Source organism: Gobio gobio (assembly GCF_949357685.1).
Source record: "Gobio gobio genome assembly, chromosome: 7".
NCBI classification, from domain to species: domain Eukaryota; kingdom Metazoa; phylum Chordata; class Actinopteri; order Cypriniformes; family Gobionidae; genus Gobio; species Gobio gobio.
The window spans coordinates 37,481,817-37,501,200 of NC_137103.1; the positions used below are offsets into that span (position 1 = coordinate 37,481,817).

The following is a 19,384-nucleotide window of genomic DNA, read 5'->3' on the forward strand; positions in this document are numbered from 1 at the left end:
ATGGCCTTTGTTTATTGTTTCGCTGATATTCTGTAATTATCTTTCTTGTATTTATGTATAGTGTGTGTATTGTAAATATTTTCAGAGTGTTTTTTTTTCTTTTCTTTTTTTGGTTTATTGTAAAGTTGTGATATTTTTCCCTGCTAAACTTCAAAGGGATTCCCATCCCATTGGAACCTGTTGGAGGATAACACGTCCTGATCGTTCCAGAGGTTAAAAGTGTTTCAGCTTTATTTTGTTTCTCCAGAAGTTGTCTAAATATTCTGTGTTTTTTGCTATTTTCTGTATTTTCTTTCTCTTTTTTTCCAGAAGATTGAGCTGTGAATTGAAATTGAGGTTACACATTATACTTGTTTTAAAATCTAATTGGAGGCATGGAAGTTAATAAACTTGCATTTTGTATGGAACACATTGGCATAAAGTCATGTATTTATCTTTACTTTACATTTCAAAACTGTTAATAGAATAAAGATGTTCAGTCCTAAATTCTGAAAAAAAAAAAAAAAAGAAAAAAATGTCCCTATTGATTCCCATGAGAATTTTTTACGGATTTTTATAGCATTTAGATTTGAGTAATATAACATTATGCAAGTTGCAAGTACTAAAGCGACCATATTTATTAAAAAGAAAAAACAACAACAACAAAAACATTGAAATTCCTGAGGGACACTAATGACAAATTAGAGTAATGAGTTGGAGAACAAATTGACATCATGACTGAACAGCTCTATAGAACCAAATATAAACACTACCATTCAAATGTTTGGCGTCAAGATTTGTATTATTATTTTTTAATTAATACTTTTATCCAGCAAGGATGAATTAAATTGATCAAAAGTGACAGTTAAGAAATGTATAATGTTCAATTTATATTTAATATAAATGCTGTTATTTTCTATTAAAGAATTCTGAAGAAAAACATTTTTTTTATCATGGTTTCCACCAAAATATAAAACTTTCAACATTGATGAGAAATGTTTCTTGAGCAGCAAATCAGATTTCTGAAGGATCATGTGACACTGAAGAGACTGGAGAAATGATGCTGAAAATTCAGCTTTGCCATCAGAGGAACTTGCAATTTAAAATAGAAATGTAATATTTCACAATACTACTCTTTTTTTTTATCAAATAAATGCTGTCTTTGTGAGCATTAGAGACTTGCAAAAACCGTGAAAATGTAAAAACATTTGAAAAATCTCACAGATCCCAAACTTTTGAATGGTGGTGCACTTATCTCTGGACTATAAACAGAACTCTGTGCAAATAATGATTTGATTAATATGAACAATGTATAAATGGAATTACTACATTTTTGTGTCGAGTGAAACATTTCCAGTGATATTGCCTTCATATCAGTGTGATTTTGTGGGAATAACTCAATGTTTTTTTCCTTAAGGGTACGAGCAACATCAGTGATTCTATAAGTGCTTTCAGTAAATGGCATTCAATAAAGAGGATCACAGCTGAGCTACTGTTTGATCCATACTCTCATCTGCAAAGATCATCTAAATGTCAGGTCAAATAGAGAATTAAACTATTGTTCCTTTCCATGAAAGAAAATAAATGGGTTCCCTATTGACACAAGGCTTTTCAAAGAAACATGAAGGCATTGGCTTCAAGATAACAATCTTCCTCAGAGACAAAGCAGTTGGGCTGATTCCAGTCGTGTTTAACAAGTATTATATAACATAAAGGTTTTTAAAGTTATTAGCCAGCGATCACTAATAATCAAATAACATCGCTCTGTTTGGCACAGTTGAATGTGCAGAATTAGCATGCAGCTAGCATGCTAACCTCGCTAAAACGTTTAGAGGCTACACAGATAAAACTCACACTAGAAGCTGGACAATACTAACCTCAAAAGTGCAGATTGTCTTGTACTTTATTTGGAAATTGTATGTTTATTTGATTAATACTAACGTTTCCATCTTAGGACTAGTTAGCACACATACTTCTGAAGTTACATCAACATCCATTTAGTTTATGTTTTTGGTGCACTTGTTCCAGTGTGGGCCTGACTGTTATTTATTTCTGGATGATAGCATCAGTGTCCATCACTAAAGCAGGGGGGAATTTGCGAATTACTCATGTTCAGAATCGGTTGCTTATGTAAGAACTGATTCAGAAAATAATATACACCCTAACGATGAAAAGAATGTATTGTCAGGTTATTTCCATGACTGAGGCCTTTCTGCTGTTACTCAGTGATTTGTATACAGTCAAGATAATTATAGTATCAATTTGAGTGGGTGTTTCCACTCAACACTATCAACTTTTTACTCAGCGACTTAAAATCTGACAGCCCGTATTAGCAACTGTAACCACACCTACATTTATTCACCTAATCACATGTGAGCCAGGACGACGGGACACTCCAGTTTAACCCGACAGACTAAGACTTTAAAGATCTGCCTCTATATTAAGTCTAATAACAGTGATGGTGTACATATTTAACATTCACTGTACTTATAGTACCGCAAATTAGAGCGATTAGAGGGTGTGTTTAACATTTTAATCGTAAGCAGTCTGAACCTTTAATTACAGCAATTAAGAGTTTTTCTCTTTCGGTTTTAGTCACAAAATGAAGAACTTCTAGTTACAAATCTTGAATAGAGCTATATATTCCTCCTCTCTCTTTAACACTGTGGATCCTTGTATTACATTACCTCGGATAAAAACAAACTCCACAACTCCTCTGTCTATTTTACTTCCATCTCAATAACAACATCAGCTTGTCATCTGTAATGAGTCCCTTCTGTTATGCATTTGCAATCTCTGAAAAATAAGGCAGAAAACATTTTTATCACTGTAATGGAAAATAAGAGGTTTTATGAGGCCACACATACAGATGTATAACACACCAAAAGCCAAACTAACTAATGTAAACAATCATCTGCTACATTGTTCCACATAATGCAGCCATTTAGAGCACTATTACGATTTTTAAAACCACTTCCCAGTAACCCTGTACACATTTCATGTGAGGGTTGAGTTACATTTTATAAAATAGAAATGAAAAAAAGAAATCTGTGCAAAATAAATACACGTCATATGTACATTTAAAGCTATCATTTATCCCAAACAAATGCATATAAGTAAGGAAAAATAAACAACTATGGAAGTAATCGATATCCAACCTGTCCTCTTGCGAGGAAAAATACAGCATTTGTACCACTTATTGCATTTCAGTAAAACACAGGAATTAACATAAAGGAGTTCAATCAATCTTCAGATTGTGCTCTTTCAAACATTTTGCCGACGTAAAGTGAATCCTTTTTCGACACATATCTCAGTTTGGACTGAATCCAACTCTTTGGTGTTCTGAAGCTACATTTAATTTTCTAATTACCCGGCAACTCCTGCACAAATTTCTCAAGCACCGTTTCTTATCAAGTGCTACTTTTAAGAGACCTTAATTCATTGTGACTCAGCGTTCGTGGCTCACATTCTCATGACTGTTCTGCGGTTTGGTTCTACAACCAAGACTACAGCTCTATCTTGATATTATTTACCTTGCGATACAAGTTCGAGTAGTCACTTACAGCAATATTATGGGTTCAATACAAGTTAAGCTCAATTGACAGAACTTGTGGTACCACAAAACTCAATTTCAACTTAAAAACAAAACTGGAAAACAATGAGGGATTTACAATGGAGGTCAATGGGGCCACTTTATAAACGTTAAAATTCTCAATGTTTCAATTGTATAGCCACAAGACGTAAAGAATGTTTTAACATGACTTTAGTGAGAAAAAAACACACTAATATTTTAATTTCACAACTTTGTTACAATGTCAATGTAACATCATAAACCCTAAAACAACCATTAAAATTATGAGAACAATATTACAGCTCAAATAATTCACACGTTTTAACAGAAGAATGAATGTAAGTTGTAAGCTTTTCAAATAGGCCCCATTCACTTCCATTGTAAGTGATTCACCGTAAACTTGAATTTGTTTTTTTTTTTAACGAAAACTAGGGACAAGTTGTAACTATTTTTGTGTTAGTACATTTTGCCACAAATGATATCAATGAAGCTTAACTTATTATTAAACCTAAAATATTCCTTTATAGTGGAGTAAAACTGCCTACACGATCTCGCACATTGTATATTTTACATGGCACCTCATTTCTACAAGGTAAAAAAGGCACATTAAAAGTAGTTATGTCATAAATAATGACCTCAAAGTAAGCAGACAAACGAAGAAACAAACAAACAAATGTCCCATCAGGCAGTTGAGCCAAGTTCTCATCAATTAGCTGGTTTTGTGACCACAGGAGCCGTACCGATGGCAGGGTTTGGTCCTGTTGTACCTGATGAACTGCCAAAACCCAAGATTAACCAACACACCCAAATCCTAATTAGTATCATCAACAGAGGTCCTGATAGCCCTCCCGCGGCACCCTCAGAACAAGGAGAGCGGGTAGCTCTAGTTCTGGTGTCTTTTCATGTGGAGGGCCAGGTGGTCCGATCGGGAGAAGCAACGGCTACATACGGCGCACTGGAAAGGTTTGGCCCCCGTGTGCTTCCTGAAGTGGCGCGTTAGCTCGTCGGAGCGGGCGAAGCGCCAGTCACACCCCTCCCATGAGCACTTGTATGGCTTTTCGCCTGCAATAAAACACAGGGCAATACAGTTTGAGGGGAGAGCACCATCATAATTTCGTCGGATAAAACGGTGTACTGCGAAATACTGGCAAGAAAAAAGGTCTTTCTAGTGAGTCGTCCCAATGGGCTGCACACAATAACATACAGCGTGACTAGTATTATCTGATTCACAAACAAATTAGACTTTTAATCTGGTTCGTTTTAGTGAACATAAGCACTGTAGTCCCATTTATGACCAAATGACTCTTATGAGCTAGTCCTTTGAATAGAATCGTTTGAATCAGTCTCATGGATCCTTCACTGAATTAACTCACCAAAACTGTCAGTTACTGAATCATCATTAAATTATCATTACTTTCAGTGATGGAAATAAAATATAATATTTTACAGAATACATTACATACAGTAAATGTCAGTTTTTGGTTGTGTTGATTAGTATATCTGTTAAATAATTAGCAATTGAACTGCATCATTTGGGCCTGGTTGATTTTAACTAATGTTGTTTTTAACTAAAAAGTTATTTAAACTAAGTTCGGGAAGAGCACGTTCAGGTAATCAACCAATCAGCGCAAGAGGAAGACGGTATATATAGCCGTCTCTCACCTCTGTCCCGCGACAAGTTTCACAGCATCCCTCCACCACCCCATCGCCTCACTCTTGGCTGTTTCTATCCCAGTCAAGGAGGGGGAGTACTCTGGGTTCGGGCCAAATTCCGAGCTCGGAGTCCTCCCCCGAATTACTATATTTGATTTCATGTACATGTAAACTCATTAAACCTATATTTTTGTCATGTATCAAGTTTGGACATTTTATCTGTAATATGCCTAAAACACTCATAATGGAGAGCTTGTGAATCAGAATCAAATCACTAAATCTGGAATTCTTTTTAGTTTACTTTATTGAACTATTGTATGACACAATATCACAGTGACAATTGTGAGAACAGATCTGTTTTCTGTGTGATATTGCTTATTAAAGTTCTTACCTGTGTGAGTACGTAAATGGGCCTTCAAATGTGAGGACTTGGTGTAGACCTTCTTACATCCTGACGAATAAAACAATAAATGTTAGTGTGCATCATAACCTTTACTATTAAAGCTTATTTTCATTATATGAGCATTAAAGGGATAGTTCATCCAAAACCAGTACAACTTTCTTTCTTCTGTGGAACACAAAAGAAGATATTTTGAAAAATGTCTCCGTGTTTTTGTCCATAACAAAAGTCAAAGAATTGCTTGTGTTCCACAGAAAAAAATTAAGTCAGGAATGACATGAGGGTGAGTAAACAATGACCAAATTTTCATTTTTGGGTGAACTATTGCTTTAACATCCCGACCAGCTCTGACTTGTCCAGCACCCTCATATACAATGTCAAAAGGTTTCGCCATTGTGTCCTAAGCCTCTTAGTCAGTCCAACCTAGAGACCGGTAATAGCCAGATGTTTAGTCATGGCAGTCCACAACATCTATTCAACAACGTTAAATCACCTGAATAGCCATTTACACCTCGCACCATATATGTGGAAAAAAGCTGTGGCTTCCTTCTAAAGCCTTGAATATTATGTCAAATAAAGTGTATACTATAGCCACATACTTAAGTGTCCAGATGCTAAATTCAATCTCACCTGGTACATCGCAGTGATGTATCCTCCTTTTGTCAAGATCGGGATTGTTCCTGCGGTTGTATTGGGCAGGTACTGACTGAGTTTGGACAGAAAGTGCCGGTCCAGGGGTAAGACACGCCATTTTAGATGCCATGCTGGCAGCATATGACGGAGGTGGCGATAAGTTCTGTATGAGTTCTTTCCTCCTGTCTGGGCTGCCCGGTTCTGAGTTGGGAGGGGAGGGTGGTAGATAGGCCGCCCTCTTCTGAGGATGCTGACCAAACTGGGCAGGTAGAGAATAGCCACTGCTGCCCATATTACAAAGAGATCTTTCTGCAACATGACTGGGCGGTTGGTGAATGCCATTATATGTCGACATTGGTGGGCATGCAGCATTGTGGGAATCTGTACAAGAGTGGCCTCCAGGCACATTGGGCTCAAGCTCAGAATTCAACAGCTGAAAAAGCGGAACTTCTGGAAATTCGAGGGACGGAGTCTCGTGCTTGATGTAAACATTGTGATTATTACCCGTTTCCGCAACTGGGCTGTAGAGATTCGTGTACTCTGTGTGCGTCATGGTGGGCGCAACGGTGCCGTGGCAACTGGAGTAGTTGAAAGACGAATGCAGTGGTTCCGTCTTTATCTGTGTCGTTACGGACCGAACCGGTCTGCACATGCCGGTCCGTAGGTAGGTGACATCAGGTAAGAAAACATTCATATTTATGCTGTATGGCGAGCCTTGGTCCATCGTCAGGGAATTGTCTTGACAAAACTTCTTATGGTCTGACAAAACGTGAAACTGAGGCGGCAGGTATCCATCCATGTCTTGTCTGATCTGAGGGACAGAAAAAAATAGGGTTTCATTTACCACAAATCGCACAAAAAAACATAAAATACATGAAAAGAAACCATATCAGCCATTTATCCAATAAGAATCCTTGAAATTCTTTAACATTGATAAAGATTTAGCTGCTTTGCATGGCCCTCTTAGCTGGTAAATACTGTAATTCTACCAAAAGAATATTTTAAAATGGTAAATATTTCATTATATTATAGTATTACCGATATCCGATTCTATTTCAAAGACTTTTAAAAGTACAAAACATGTCGTCTTTCGCATCGCAGTTCAGGAGAGTCGCTCAGTGAAGGTTTTAGGACTGGGTGCGTTCTTATGTTCCCATCAGCACTGTCATGACACTTTACAGTCATTAGTCACATGGTATTTACGACTCAGCTGATTGGTTCAAAACACTGCATATTCCCAGCCGAGCAACTGCCAATGACATGGGAACACTAATGGACAGCTTTCTTCACTTATTATATATACCTCTTTGGCGTAAATCATTTAAGCGTTCTAGTAAACAATGCAGAAATTCCTGAGAATGGCAAGACAAGTTCAGAGGAATGCATACTCAACCTGACTGTTTTTTTGTTTCTTTGTTTCTTTGTCTATTTTGTTTACTTGTACCTACAGTAGATCCACACTCTCAAACTCAAAGATCAACTCAAACTGAATCAAATTCCTGTCATTTTTATGGCAACAAGTCAAGCTTGTGTGCATGTCTAAATACACTAGGCTTGTTGCTACCTTACACCGAAGAAGGAACCCCCAAGCAAACTCTCTCTCTCTGTATCTGCCATCCATAAACTAGGAAATACTCCATCTGAATTTAGAGCCTACAGCTGCTCTGCTGTTATGGAGTTTTCAGATTAAGGTCAGTGCAGAGTTCAGCACAATTCATCCAGCATGCTTTATATATAGGCTATATAACGTACTGGAGAACAACATTAGAAAACATTACTATAAAATGTAAGCTGTGCGGCGATCATGTTGCGCTTTAGAGCAAAAGCATAAATAACACTGACATTTCGGAAAGCATGGCACCCAGCACTGTTTACCAATGTAACATGCGATTACAGATTCACTCTACCAGAATGTGATGCTTTGATGGACTGTCATTAAATCCACTGTAATCGTCCTCTCTCAATTCCTCGCTCAGTTCTTGGAGGTGTTTTATTCTAGCCGTGGATCCTGCTCAACAAAGCGTTGCCCATAACCGCATGTCCTCCGCTGAAATAAACTGGAGATCACGTCATTCAATATGCCGCAAATGAAAACGACACGACAGACAGCCAGAGATGTCAAGCGCTTTACGCGTTTGACAAGACAAATTACGCAACTGCCTCGTTTCAATGCCTCAGAACGGGGCGGGGCTTTGTCATGATACATTTAGTAATTCCCAAACAGGTTTTCAGGATCTGTAATAGTCTAGTAAAGGAAAAGAAGCATGGTCATGCGCTGTAAAAATAAATATATAATAATGATGATAATAATAATAATAATAATAATAATAATAATAATAACAATAAGTATTGTTATTATTGCTATTATTATTATTATTATTATTATTATTATTATTATTATTATTATTATTATTATTATTATTATTATTATTATTATTATTATTATTATACAACTGGTTGTTGTGTAGTTGCCAGAACATTACCATACAAATACAGACATTTTAGTGAATAAAATGTATGTGCCATTAAATCATAATGTTAATATACCAATTTGAGCTATTAAAAATGTTAAAATACATAATAACACAGGTAGAACTTAAAGTTAAATAACACAGGTAGAACTTAAAGTTAAATAACACAGGTAGAACTTAAAAAATGTAATAAAAAAAAATTATAATAAAAAAAAAACATAACACACATGACGCTTAAATAATGGAGTAAACATTAATCAAAACATAAAATGCAACTTAAACACTGATATAATGCACACCGCTGATATAAGAAGAAAAAATATACAAAGAAATATAGGCCTAAAATATAGGTCTTACTTTTTACAGTAAGATTTACTGTCTCTGTAAATGATTAGGTGATTCATATTTATTACTTAAAAAACACCTTACATTTTTTTATATTTTCCAGCAGAAGTCTTTTAAAATAGAATACAATTGTATATATGGTAACTTGGTACATTATCTAATTAAATGACATGTTTACTATAGCATTTTTACATTATTTTTTCATTAAAATATTGCATGCCTTATTATAGGCCTATATAAATTAAATGAAACTAAACGTCTAAAATGATTTACCAAAATGTTCAATTAACGGCCATAATATCTTTATATTATTAATAACTACACTGTTTCCCATAACAACACTTGAAGGTAATCAGAGATAATAACTAAAACTATTCTTTGGCATTTGACTGATAAGATCCTTAATCCCTGTGAATACAGTATGGAATTCCAGGGAATGGGTTAATTCACATTTATGCCCCTCTCTACCTCTCTCTTTCTCTCTCTCCCTTGGGCCATATGTGCTGGTATGCAAAACTGCTTGACTGCACTGCAGCTGCCTGTGTGGATTGCGTGTTCTATGCCAACATGCTAGGAGAAGTGTTGAAGTAGGCAAAGTTGCTGCCAGGGAAAAATATCAGGAATGTTTTGATTAAAATAGCACACAATCATAAACGATCACGAGGAATGCCTTGGTAGTCTTTAAAAAGCTAATTTGTGGACAAACTTGATATCACTTAAGAAAAATGTAGTTGAAATGATTCATAAAAACTGGTATGCTGTAAAAATGTCAAAATCCAAAATGTACAGTTACAAGAAGCCAAACAGGCATGTTTGCCTGCCTGAATAATTGTAGCAGAATGGTTCTACATCCTAGTTCCTATCCATCAAATGTCGCTGATTAGAGAAAATGTTCCTGAATTTCATTTTATTATGAAAGGAAATCAATGTTACAAGTAAAACGTCTCCATGTAATTCATGGTTCCCTGAGAAGAGGAACGAGACACTGCGTCCCCTAGAGGACACTATGGAGGATGCCTTCAGCATGTCCGGTGTCTGAAGCATGTATCCAAACTTGACAATCACCATGGGTGCATCTCAATCAGCTCCCTAATTCAGTAATCAGGGCACTGATCAGGTAGTCGGCCATTTTAATCCTCCCAAGGCACTGAAATGCACGCTCCCTAAAAAAGCCCTACCCTTAACGGAAGTTCTGAAGCAATTATATTTCAACATAAACATACATTGTTAAACAGGTAATGAACAAAGTCTAGCGAACATTTATAATTTATAAATGTTGCACGTATTTATAGCAAGCAAAGTATTTATCATAATGTACGTAAATAACATTACAAGTAATGTCAGAAAGATATGCATCTCTGCTGTTGTTCATGAATACCAGTAATGATGTTTAACAATGAGGACGTTGTCACGTCGCTGGAAATAGAGTCATGAATGTGCCAATGTGTAGTAAGCCTGCATCATTTACTGTCCTTACCAGTGCCCGAATTTGTGTACACGATATACTGATTCGCGAGCTCGGGAGCTATGGAATTGATTGAAACCCACACATTGACATTGGCCAGCGACAGCCTGTGACGTCACTACTGGTGCGACCGAGAAAACTGCACCTGTAGAACACGTCATCCACTTCTTTGTCTGAAGGAGAAGTGCACAAGAATACCTGAAGTATGGCAAGGAGAGGTAGTTTCTCGTTCCTCTTCTCAGGGAACCTGGTTAAATTTGTAATCGACAGAACGCGATTTCTAATTTCTACTGTGGGGGACCCCCCCCGGAGGCTATTTCTACCAAGGGGGAATCCACCCCCACCCCCAGAACACGATTTCTACTGAGGGGGACCCTCCCACCCCCCGGAACGTGATTGGTAACCGGAGACGTTCCCTTTCAAATGAGAACTCGCACTGCATCCCCTAGAGGACACTATGGGGAACGAATACCCACTCCGCCATGCTGAGAGGAAAGCCAAAGCGACTGCGTTTCATAACTATGGAGACACAGGAAATAGAATAATGACAGAGATTATCCCCAGCATAGTCGTGCCAATGCAGCTATCAGCCCTAGAAAGAGCTATGATACCCCAAAAGGTGCACTTTTGTTAAGGGAATCCCAGCATTTAACATAGATGGTACACAATCCTTAGCAGGCATACTAAACGAGGTAACAATTCTCACAAACTTCTCTAGACAGCAACATAGCATAGAAAGAGAAAAACCCTCCAGAGTGAGGGGGTGTACCACTGCACTACCATTAGTTCAGAAAAAGGCTTGAATAAGAATAAAAAAAAGGACCCAAACAAAACTTTCAGCACGAGGGGTCACCCTTCAGGCGTCCTTAACTACCTCAGTAGCAGTGTTGGGCACGTTACTTTAAAAAAGTAATTAGTTATAGTTACTAGTTACTTCTTACAAATAGTAACTGAGTTAGTAACTGAGTTACATCATTATAAAAGTAACTAATTACCAGGGAAAGTAATTACTGCGTTACTTTTTTTTTGTCAAAAGTTCAAATATGTCAAATAACTTGGATGCCCCCAATTTAAATATGTTAAATGAATGAATTAGACACTAAACATTGTACATTAATGTACACTATTGTAATGTTGCTGTGGGACAATGTGAGAGACACCTATCAAATTCAATATATTGTAAATATTATCAGTAGACCTACTATAGTGTAAATATTATCAGTACTTTACTACTCCTTTGGTAGTGGAGCTCACGTTATCGCCTGGGTTTTTAGCCGCTCATTTTGTGGCTGTGATGATGTGAGGCTTCATTAGATTAGAATTACTGGCCACCGACGTGGAGAGACTCTTTCTTCCTGGGCATAAGTTGCGCGTCACATAAACATTCTTACCTTTCACCTCAACGAGGGAAGAGTAGCGCTTATACTTCCAGTTTGCGAAAGCTACCTTTGAAGTTGTTGGACTTGCCATCGCTGACTGTGCATATGCGTGTGCGACTGTGCGTCATAGGTGTGTGTGTGTCTGTGGACTCAACCTATCAACCTCAACCTTGTCTCCCACCCACCAATCATCATCAGTTATGTGTACCACGCGCGCGCGCGCACACACACACACACACACACACACGCACGTTGCAGGTCCGACTGACAGAGAGCCTGTTCGGATGAAAACCGCTTCAGTGAGCTCAATTATAGTAACGCCGCATTTTTTTTCTCAGTAACGCTAACGGCGTTGCAACATTGGGAAAAGTAATTAATTAGATTACTCCGTTACTGAAAAATTAACGCCGTTAGTAACGCCGTTATACTTAAACGCCGTTACTCCCAACACTGCTCAGTAGGAAAGTGCCACCTCGTGGCCTGGTATGTAATCAGAAATCATTCTAAATTATTCCCAGGGAGCAGAAGACCCCTGAGTCTAAATTAATCCACATAGGTAGGGGTGTGCTCTACAAACTGCCAAGGAATGCACCAAAGAGCTCAACATATAGACGCTTAACCTGTGCTGCAGCATAGAGGGTTAGGGAGCTTCCTGCTTAGAATAACCCCAATATCTGGAGGAGGAAGCAACAGCCTTGCGTATTCACTTAGTCTGCCTCAAAGTCACTTGGTAGTAAAATCATTAAAATCTTGGATTAAAGGGGCCATGATCTGAGAAATAAAATTTTCCTTGAGCTTTTGACATATAAGAGGTCATCATACTATAAGAATATCCTGGACATTTCAGACCTGAAAACTTCCTTGTTTGTCCAATAAAAGCTTTTATTGACACCAGGCCCAGCAAACGACAGGTTTTTCAAAGTGGGGATCTATGGCGTCAAAGGGAGGTGCCTGTTTAGCCCCGCCCACCGATTCGCGCATGACATGCAATAGAATGGGTAGCCTAAGTAACATAGGCCTAAGTGGTGTTAAACCAGATCGAGCTACCAAGCAATACATATGCCATCGAGGATACTGCCTGGACTCGACAGTAATGCAACATGTAAGTAACTGTGTTAATTCTAATGACTGATCTGAAATCTGTACAGTCAGATGTTCTTTGTCTGTGTGTCAGTAAATCAAACCAGTGACTAAACATCAACTTGCATTGTTTCTCTTAGTAGGATGAAAATAATCTGTTATTTAACGGTGATTAAATTCTATAAAGAAAGCAATCAAAGAAAGCTCCCTTTGCAATCGTTGGAGCAGCGCGCTGAAGCTGTCAATCAAACAGGAGAGTTTATCAGTGACTCCCGTTTTATTCAACGAATCTCTTAACTATATCACGTTTGCACTGTTAGTGAAGATGAAAGCATTCGTTAGTGTACAACAAACTGAGTTGCAATGATGAGATCGCTGAGGTTTGTGATCGGCTACAATGCTCATCTCTCCAACCTTTCATGGCACTATTTTAGTATAATGCCATAGATCTAAATGTAATGCAACACTTTTCACAATTAGTTAACCATGAGAGCTCTAATAGTAAAAATGCGCTAAAAGAGAGAGTAATACTTAGCTATTTCAAGTGGAAAGACGTTAGCCAATCACAGCAGTGGGCATTTACACTGAAGTCTTACAGCAGACAAGCCCCTTAAAACAGAGCATTCAAATCAGAGGTTAAAATCAGGGTAGGAAAAATGCCTTTTATTTATAAATTATGACAATTTTTTTAATGTAAAAAGCATTCTAACATTATAAGTGCACCCCAGGAAACATCATAAAACAATAAAACAATGCAGATCATGACCCCTTTAAAATAACAATACTAGGAATACAACACATCTTGCAATCATAACCCCCAAGCAATCAGAGTGCACCGTCTTCCTATATATATCAAATATTTGATATCTTTTAAAAGCTGCTGACCGCACTTTCGTCTCACTAAACTTTCCAACCACTGTCTCGAAGTATGTGGCCAGGTCTCTCAGCAGGTCGGCCTGTAAGCTTGTAGCACCGCCATAGTATGGAGAGCAGTCCCGGCCTGTCCCACTGCCGCATAGTAGCGGTTTAGATGGCAGGGTTGGAGCCTTCAGTGATGTTTTACCCATGGCGAGATAGCCCGTGAGTGTCTCTTCGATGGGAGGTATCCTCGCATATCCATGCTCACGCACTCTACATTTGAATAATTCGCAATGCCGAATACAGTTTCTTCCAAGATCTCTCAACCTCAGTATGAAGAGTAACACATGGGTTTTCCCGTCTCTCACTCCCCCATGGAACATATAATTTCTCTGTCTGGGACCTCCAGTAATTCCTCATGTGCGGGGCAGGCAGGCTGGGAGGGCTCAGCAACTTCTTCATCCTCTTCCCTTGAGAAAATGGAAAAATGCACAGAGCTTTTATATCGGGAAAACCTTCACAATGTGTAATTTCAGCCCCCTCGAGAACCGAACGTGTATGCTCCTCAACCAGGCACATCAGACACGAGTCATTGCAGTCCCCAGGTGTCAGATACCTCTGACATGGGGGCACACACTTCTTGAAGCATTTTTTTCTGGATTCCATTGTATTCGCCTCTAGAAACACACTGCTAACAAATGGCTCCTGAAGACTCCGTTTTATAGCCTACTCTCAGTTGCACCAGTAGTGACATCACTCGTTGTCGCTGACCAATATCAAAGTCATTGGCCATGTCCCAAATGGCACACTTCATATGCACTTTCGGTCTTGTGGCCAGCAGCCATATCACCCTGTAGCCCAAGACTGCTTTCCCACTGAAGCTAAGCAGGGCTGAGCCTGGTCAGTATCTGGATGGGAGACCAACTGGGAAAACTAGGTAGCTGCTGGTAGAGGTGTTAGTGAGGCCAGCAGGGGATGCTCACCATGTGGTCTGTGTGGGTCCTAACACCCCAGTATAGTGATGGGGACACTATACTGTAACAAACACCGTCCTTCGGATGAGACGTTAAACCGAGGTCCTGACTCTCTGTGGTCATTAAAAATCCCAGGACGTACTTCGATAAAGAGTAGGGGCAAAATTTGGCCCCTTTCCATCATGGCCTCCTAATCATCCCCATATATATATATATATATACATATATACATATATACATATATATATACAATTGGCTTTATCACACTGTGTCTTCTCCACCAATCAGCTGGTGTGTGGTGGGCGTTCTGGCGCAATATGGCTGACGTCGCATCCATGGGGATGCTGCACATTGGTGGTGGATGAGGAGATTCCCCCCTTCAATGTAAAGCACTTTGAGTGCCTAGAAAAGCGCTATAAAAATGTAACAAATCATTATTATTATTATTATTATAATTATTATTATTATTATTGTGGACTTACAATGGCTGCCGTGTGCGCATGTCCGTTAAGTCCACGAGAATGTAGGGTGTCTCATTTGTCATTTTAGATCTCAGAAGGGTGTTCGCGAACCCCGACAGTCAAAGCGCCGTTATACCATGGAAGTGCACACTCGTAAGAAGACCGCGAGGGTTTAGGGTGCGATTTGGGACAGGGCCATTGACGCATTTGGATAAGTGCTTCAAACACAGGTCACGCCGGAGACATTCCCCATAGTGTCTTCAAGGGGAAGCAGTACAAGTTACCATTCGAAAGGGAACATGCAGTATGTGTAAGTATGACAAATGAATTCTGATGTCAAAATAAAGGCCGTTCCCATTATTCATATGTGAACCTGTATTGTCCTGCTTCACAGAAACTTTTGAAAACCAAACATAGGTACATTGAAAACAAAGACATGTTAGACAGGTTTTGAGATTATTCTGGGGCCGGACAAACCACTGAAACTGGAACAATGTAATGGATTTTTTATGTTACTTTTTGTAAAGTTAGACTTTCCTGGTTTTCTGTAAAATCTTGACTCAGATTTTCAGCATAATTCAGAGAATATTTCTTTGTAAAATACTTTGGCATATATAATTCGTTGACATGGATAGTTCACCCAAAAAAAGAAAAGAAAATTAATTTACTCACCTTCATGGCATTCTAAAGCTGTATGATTTTCTTTTATCAGTGGAACATAACATTTTGTTATTATTATTAATACCAATCCAGAGTTCTTTTGGACTCCATTGACTTTCGTTGTATAAAAAGTTCCTATTAATGATTTGTCTGTGGTAGGCATGTGCTGTATGTGCTGTACAATATTGCAGACAGCAGACTTTCCTATAAAAATACTTATGATATTGAGTATTTACAAATATGCATTAAAATGACACCTCATTGATGTACTTCTCATGGTCTATTTGCGACATTATTTGTGACATATGTCCACACATTTTGCCTATGCCTCATTGCCAAATGTTAAATCAAGATCCACTGATTCTAGTTATGTATTGAATGTGCATCAAAGGCAAGTATTTTCTGTTTGCTCATTAGAGAATTTAAAGATCATAGCAGCCAGGGAGCATCTGTTAATGTTGGCACATGGATATCCGCATATGAATGCATGTAATTCATGCCGCACATCATTAAAAACTCTGAATATGCAGACAATTGGATGCCAGACTTTAGAAAATGCAAAGCATGTATCTGGAGCGAGCATTACTGTATAAATGAACTAATATGGTGAAACTCACATGACTAAAAATTGTTTACCACAGATAGGAATGATCTGAGATTCCAAGCTTGTGAGTTCTTATTGTTTTTCATTTGCAGGTTAAAATCATAGTAAAAAAACAAAACAATAAAACATAAGCCATGCATAATGCAAATCCATTCTATTTAAAATTTATATTCACAACAGGTTTTCTCAGAAAGATTTGTATTTATCAGCGATTGCATTCATATTCTGTGATATTTTAAAAAAAGTAATGTCAAGTCAAGTGTAAAGTAGTTTTAGAGGGTGTGGTGTGTCAGGAAGCCCACATTGTTAATGGGATTACTGATGGCTTACTGAAAGAGCTATTTAAGATAATATTTAATGCTTGATGGCACTGAATAGAACTTTATCCATGTGAGTAGCCTACATGTGTTTATATTGCATGTGAACCAGCACACAGACCGAAAATAAGATTGAGAGCGTAATGTGTGAATTTAATTACCCGTGGTTTTATCCAAAGCAGTATCAAAGAGCCTTTTGCAGTCACCAAAGGTTCAGCATGTACTCTGAGTGCAATTTAGGGCAAAAGCTGGTTGTGTGTTAATGAGTAAACAGCGAGAGTCAATCTTAGGCTTTTGAAAAGGAAATTTGTATGATTATGTCTGAACACTGCCAACCTGACTTGGCTGACATGTTAGACTCACTTCTCAATTTGGCTGAACATTTGTGAAAACAAAACTATCTGAACAAAGCTAAATAAAACTGTCACATTAGCTGGTTAGCATGCAACCTGATACAATAGGCTCACCAAGAGTCACATTTTGGCTCACCAATAAATGTTGTCAACACAATTATATTATGGGGTGATTTAAACAAATACTAGTAGATTGTTTAGACTCTTTTGGAAAAAAAGAGAAAAATAATTATTCAATTTATGCCTGCATCAATCAGATTAATAATTGGAAGCAAGTCTTTCAGCCTAATTTCTGTATGAATGTGTTGCTGCCATAATTTTGTGGATCTTTGATCTTTCAAATTTACCAAGCAGCTCTTTAAAAACATTAATTATGAAGCTGTTTAAGCAAAATTATGATAATTTGAAAGTAATAAGAAAAGCAATCATGTGGAAATTATTTTTGGGATTCCCACAACTATTCATAAAACCTTTTCACAGAGTACTGAAAACAGACAAATGGTTACAAGTCCAATTGTTTTGTATAAGACTGTTGAAAATAATATGAAGTTCTATAATGACTTGGAAAACACACTTTCTTTCTTTCTTAGTTTACCCCTTGTTGTTGCTTTTCCATCCACATTATGTCACTTCCTGGAGGATAATATCATAAGCAACTGACGTTTTTCAAGGGGTCAAGGTTTTGCTGGTTAGAGATAGTGGCTTTTGCATAAAAACGGCGTGCCAAGCCAATCACACAAGGGCCCCCTGACGTCATTGACTCACCTGACGCAAAATCGTCTGTGAAATATAAAATAATAATAATTATTTTTCGTAGCAAACACCACATATAGCGCACTTTAAAATAAATATGAAATATAAACAGGCCTATGTTAAAATGCAATTCATTTATTGCGTGTTGAGCTGCATCTACACAAAATGCATTTAGCCTAGTCCATTGATTTTCCTTTAACAGAACAGCCTGAGCCTTTTGTTAATCTTTTCACTAATCTTTAAAAACTAGGATTAGGGAGATAACGGACATACTTTTCCATTTCCCTTCATACCGGAAGTGGTAGACTTTCGTGGTATTTTAAACAGGTCTGACGGACTCCCAAATCGATTGAGAAGAATCATCATCCAAAGAGACTCGCTCTTCATCTAAAATGAGAAAACTTTACGTAAGGTGAGTTAGCCTGCTATGTTATAAGTTCTCTGTGTTTACGATGTTTGCTTGGTCGCTTCTGGAATTAACTTTGTACAGAAATCTTGATTAATGTAGCCTATAGATTTACATAAGTGTAAAATTATGGTTATGGATTTTGTCTGTCATTGTTCTTTTTGGTGACGTGAAATCGTGAACATTTGATTTAGGCCACTTGCCAGAGTGGGTCAAACTTACTGTAGTGTCAGACGTCTGCCTCTAGATGGCATTGTTTAGTCGTCAGACAGGCAGTCATCTGAGATCTATCTCATGAACGAACACTTTCTGTTATTAATAGGATCAGATTCTATTCTAATAAATTGAATTCTGTTATTTAGTTGTATTATTAATAATAATAAAAACAGCAACAACACTACTTAGATACTGTATTGTAGTATTACAATAGTACTAAAATAGTGTTATTTAATTTTCTTTGATACAGTACGCAATAATGAATCCAAGTGTGAGCCTTCTAAGGCATTTGAACAGCTTCTTTTAGCATAATGTTAGCTGTTGTAATAATTTACTGATTTAAATACATTTATTGGGCTGCAATGTGCTGTCAGAATGCTATCTAATTTAATTTGCAAATGAGGGAACCAGATCTCTCCAGAGTAGCCCATTAAGGTATGAAAAAGTTTTGATCCAATTATGTTTTCCCCTGTGCGTCACAATCATCTGTGATTGCGTTACAACAGAAGACAATACACACTCCATCGGTTTGTCTTTGTCTCTGCATTTTATCTGACACAGTTTCATTTCCTTCTGATCTTCTCGATCATTTCCACAACATTATTTTTGCTTGTTTGTAAGAGAGAACACAAGTCTAATGTCGCTCTCTAGGGAAAAATTCAATATAATTTAATTAAATGGATTAATTTAATTACAGTAGCTCCAAAAACATTCATCAATATAATTGTTCCTCTAGCTCCAATTTAATTAATGTTTAAGTGAAAACAAGTCTGTTTCAAATGTACATAACACTTCCCTACATGCCC

The 19,384-nt window shown here is 37.7% G+C and overlaps 3 protein-coding genes across 3 annotated transcripts in view; 1 reads left to right on the top strand and 2 right to left on the bottom strand.

Annotated features, from left to right (window-relative positions):
* Positions 1–19,384, bottom strand: part of piga (phosphatidylinositol glycan anchor biosynthesis, class A) — an 882,343-nt gene that overhangs the window by 359,902 nt on the left and 503,057 nt on the right. The window lies entirely within an intron of this gene.
* The window catches only part of LOC307129066 (uncharacterized protein), a 538,951-nt gene that overhangs the window by 75,598 nt on the left and 443,969 nt on the right, over positions 1–19,384 (top strand). The gene's annotated exons all lie outside the window — the stretch shown is intronic.
* On the bottom strand, positions 2,506–8,422 carry klf5b (Kruppel like factor 5b). The gene is made up of 4 exons (XM_079821717.1): positions 8,144–8,422; positions 6,234–7,047; positions 5,595–5,654; positions 2,506–4,612 (listed from the first exon to the last, which is right to left on the bottom strand). Exons 2-4 carry the CDS (start codon positions 7,033–7,035, stop codon positions 4,434–4,436), a joined length of 1,041 nt encoding a protein of 346 aa, XP_079677843.1. The 5' UTR covers positions 7,036–7,047; positions 8,144–8,422; the 3' UTR covers positions 2,506–4,433.

Coding starts and splice junctions, on each gene's coding strand:
- klf5b (XM_079821717.1), bottom strand. CDS start 7,035: ATGGATGGATACCTGCCGCCTCAGTTTCACGTTTTGTCAGACCATAAG. Junction 5,655..6,233: donor ACATCACTGCGATGTACCAG/GTGAGATTGAAT, acceptor TTTATTCGTCAG/GATGTAAGAAGGTCTACACC. Junction 4,613..5,594: donor CCATTTACGTACTCACACAG/GTAAGAACTTTA, acceptor GTTTTATTGCAG/GCGAAAAGCCATACAAGTGC.